Raw genomic sequence first — 1,244 nt, forward strand, 5'->3', positions numbered from 1 at the left:
GAGATAGATAGATAGATAGATAGATAGATAGATAGATAGATATAGGTATACATTTAACAGCAAGTGAACACTCGGCCTGAGGAAGCTCAAGCTTATCAAAGCAGTCTTGATGGTCCAACGCTAGTTAATCTCTTTAAATATTTGAACCTCTGAATCTAGATAAATATCATATTTTATTATAGTTGTCTTTAGTTTGTTTTTGTCTTTGGGTTTTTTTTCCAAGGGGGTGGTGTTTAAAATGGGGGAGGGCGGGGTGGTGTGGTGTTTGAAGGGTGGGGTGTGGTAGTGTTTGAGAGGGAAATGTGGAAAGGCATGGTGTTTGACAGGAGGGGGGTGGGATGATATAGTGTTTGAGAGGTAGTATTTTAGAAGGGAGGGTGGGATAGTATGATGTTTGAGAGGGGTAGTGGGATAGCGTTGTGTTTGAAAGAGGAGGGTGAGATGGAGTGGTGTTCGACAGGAGGTGAGTGGGATGATAGAGTGTTTGAGAGGTAGTATTTTTGACAGGACGGTGGGATGGTGTGGTGTTTGAGAGAGGAAGGTGCGGTAGTGTGATGTATGAGAAGTGGTGTTTTAGAAGGAAAGCTGGGATGATGTAGTGTTTGAGAGGGGAGGGGGGATAGTGTGGTCTTTAAAAGGGAGGATGGGATGATGTAGTGTTTGAGGGGTGATATTTTTTTACCGGAGGGTGGGATAGATGAGAGGGAACGATATGGTGGATAAATGTGGTTTGGGAGGGGGGGGGGTTAACTCACCTTGTCAAAGCAGACAGTGTTGATGGTCCCGCACTGGTTGATGCCCCTGGGACTGATGCAGTAGACCAGCTTGTGCTTGAGGCGGCGCTGTGAGAAGACCACGCCCACTGCCAGGGCAGCCGGGAGGGCGGGAGGGACGGCGATGGTGATGAGGTCAAGGGTACGCAGGACGATGTCTCCTGGCTCGTCTCCGTTGTTCACCTGGGGGAGGTTGGGGACAAGAATGGGATGACAATACTGTTGATTGTGTGGGGAGTGTGTGTTCTAGAGGGGGGAGGGGCGAGGAGTGTGGTTCTATGGGAGATAGGTATGCCAGTGGTAGTCTGGGAGTTTACGGGGAGGGAGAGTTTTTGTGGTCTTAGGGATAGGGGTGTGGGGGGTGTTTTTGGGTAGACAGACAGACAGACAGACAGACAGACAGACAGACAGACAGACAGACAGACAGACAGACAGACAGACAGACAGACAGACAGACAGACAGACAGAAAA

General features: G+C 48.9%; 1 protein-coding gene across 1 annotated transcript in view; it reads right to left on the reverse strand.

Moving 5' to 3' along the window:
• LOC101862965 (probable cation-transporting ATPase 13A3) overlaps positions 1-1,244 on the reverse strand; it is a gene marked incomplete at both ends in the record, with an annotated part of 39,549 nt that overhangs the window by 29,893 nt on the left and 8,412 nt on the right. Inside the window, 1 exon segment of the mRNA XM_013086062.2 lies at positions 756-956. Coding sequence (XP_012941516.2) covers positions 756-956 — 201 coding nt within the window.

Source organism: Aplysia californica, unplaced genomic scaffold, assembly GCF_000002075.1.
Source record: "Aplysia californica isolate F4 #8 unplaced genomic scaffold, AplCal3.0 scaffold00431, whole genome shotgun sequence".
NCBI classification, from domain to species: domain Eukaryota; kingdom Metazoa; phylum Mollusca; class Gastropoda; order Aplysiida; family Aplysiidae; genus Aplysia; species Aplysia californica.